General features: G+C 74.6%; 1 protein-coding gene across 1 annotated transcript; it reads right to left on the bottom strand.

The window, feature by feature from the left end:
* Nucleotides 1-61: 61 nt before the first annotated feature.
* Nucleotides 62-1,102, bottom strand: H696_02742 (hypothetical protein; the record flags this gene model as incomplete). Its single annotated transcript, XM_009496647.1, has 3 exons — nt 62-231; nt 332-750; nt 863-1,102. Coding segments are annotated over 3 exons (828 nt in total), but the record flags the coding sequence as incomplete, so codon positions are not given.
* Nucleotides 1,103-1,117: the final 15 nt, after the last annotated feature.

Here is a 1,117-nt window from a genome sequence, read left to right on the forward strand (position 1 = left end):
GGGTAGCAGGGGCGGGCGAATGTATCTTCCCGGCAGGGGGGGGACGTCCCCGGCAACGCACCATAGACGTCCTGGTGGTCGGCCTCGAGGAAGCCCCGGCGTAGACGGCGCTGGTGGTCCCGGAGCCGAGAGACCGGCGTGGCGAGGATGGTGTAGCGCCAGCGGAAGAGGCAGTTCAGCGCGGCGATGAAACGATTAAACTGGTCCACCGACAGGCGAGAGCGGATGTACCTGCGAAGGATGTATATACAGGAGGGGAGAGGATGCATGGGGTGAGACCTCCGCCGGGACAGGCGGCCAATGGGGGGAGGAGCAGGGGGCGGGCGCGCACGGGGGGACCGGGGCAATCATGTCCTCGGTGACCAGGGGAAGGGGCGGCGGCGGCGAGCCCGGCAGGTAGGAGGATATCCGGGTCAGGGGGGCCGGGTCGGCCGGGGCCACGGCCGAGGCGGCCGGAGCGCGTGGAGCCGCGTGCGGTGCGGCGCTCACGGCCAGGCGGAAATCCGACGCCGTGGAGGCGGGGCGCTTGGCCGGTGGGGCCGGCCCGGGGGCCGGCTGCGAGGGGGGGCGCTTTTCGGCCCCGGCCGTCGGCACCGGCGGAGCTGGTGCCATCGAGCTGCCAGGGCCCGGGGCGCCGGCCGCCGGGCCCGGGGCCGGGGCGCCCGAGGCGGCGGCGGCGGTGGCCGCCTGCAGCGAGGCCAGGCGCGCGGTCAGCCAGCGCTGCTGCGCGGCCAGCTGGCTCTCCATGGTCTGTGCGGCAGGGGGGGGCGGGGGGGAGAGAGCCCGGGGGTGAGGGGCGAGCAAGAACGAGAGGGACCGCAAGGGAAGAGCAAGGGCAACGCCGGGACCACGCCCAAGGTACCTGCATCTTGGTGCGGTCGATGACCAGCTGGCTGGAGAGCTCCGCGCGCAGGAGGGCAAAGTCCCCCTCGAGGTGCGTCAGCAGCGCGGCCACCTGGCGCAGGCGCGCCGCGCAGCCGCACTTGACATCGGGCCCGCAGGGGCAGGGCCCGGCTCCGGGGGGCGCCGGCGCGTTGCGCAGGCCGACGGCCACCTCCAGGAAGGAGATGCTGCGCAGGATGCGCGTCAGGGCCTCGTCCATTTGCGTGGGGGCGGG

The sequence above is a fragment of the Fonticula alba genome (genome assembly GCF_000388065.1).
Source record: "Fonticula alba strain ATCC 38817 unplaced genomic scaffold supercont2.4, whole genome shotgun sequence".
Taxonomy (NCBI): domain Eukaryota; order Rotosphaerida; family Fonticulaceae; genus Fonticula; species Fonticula alba.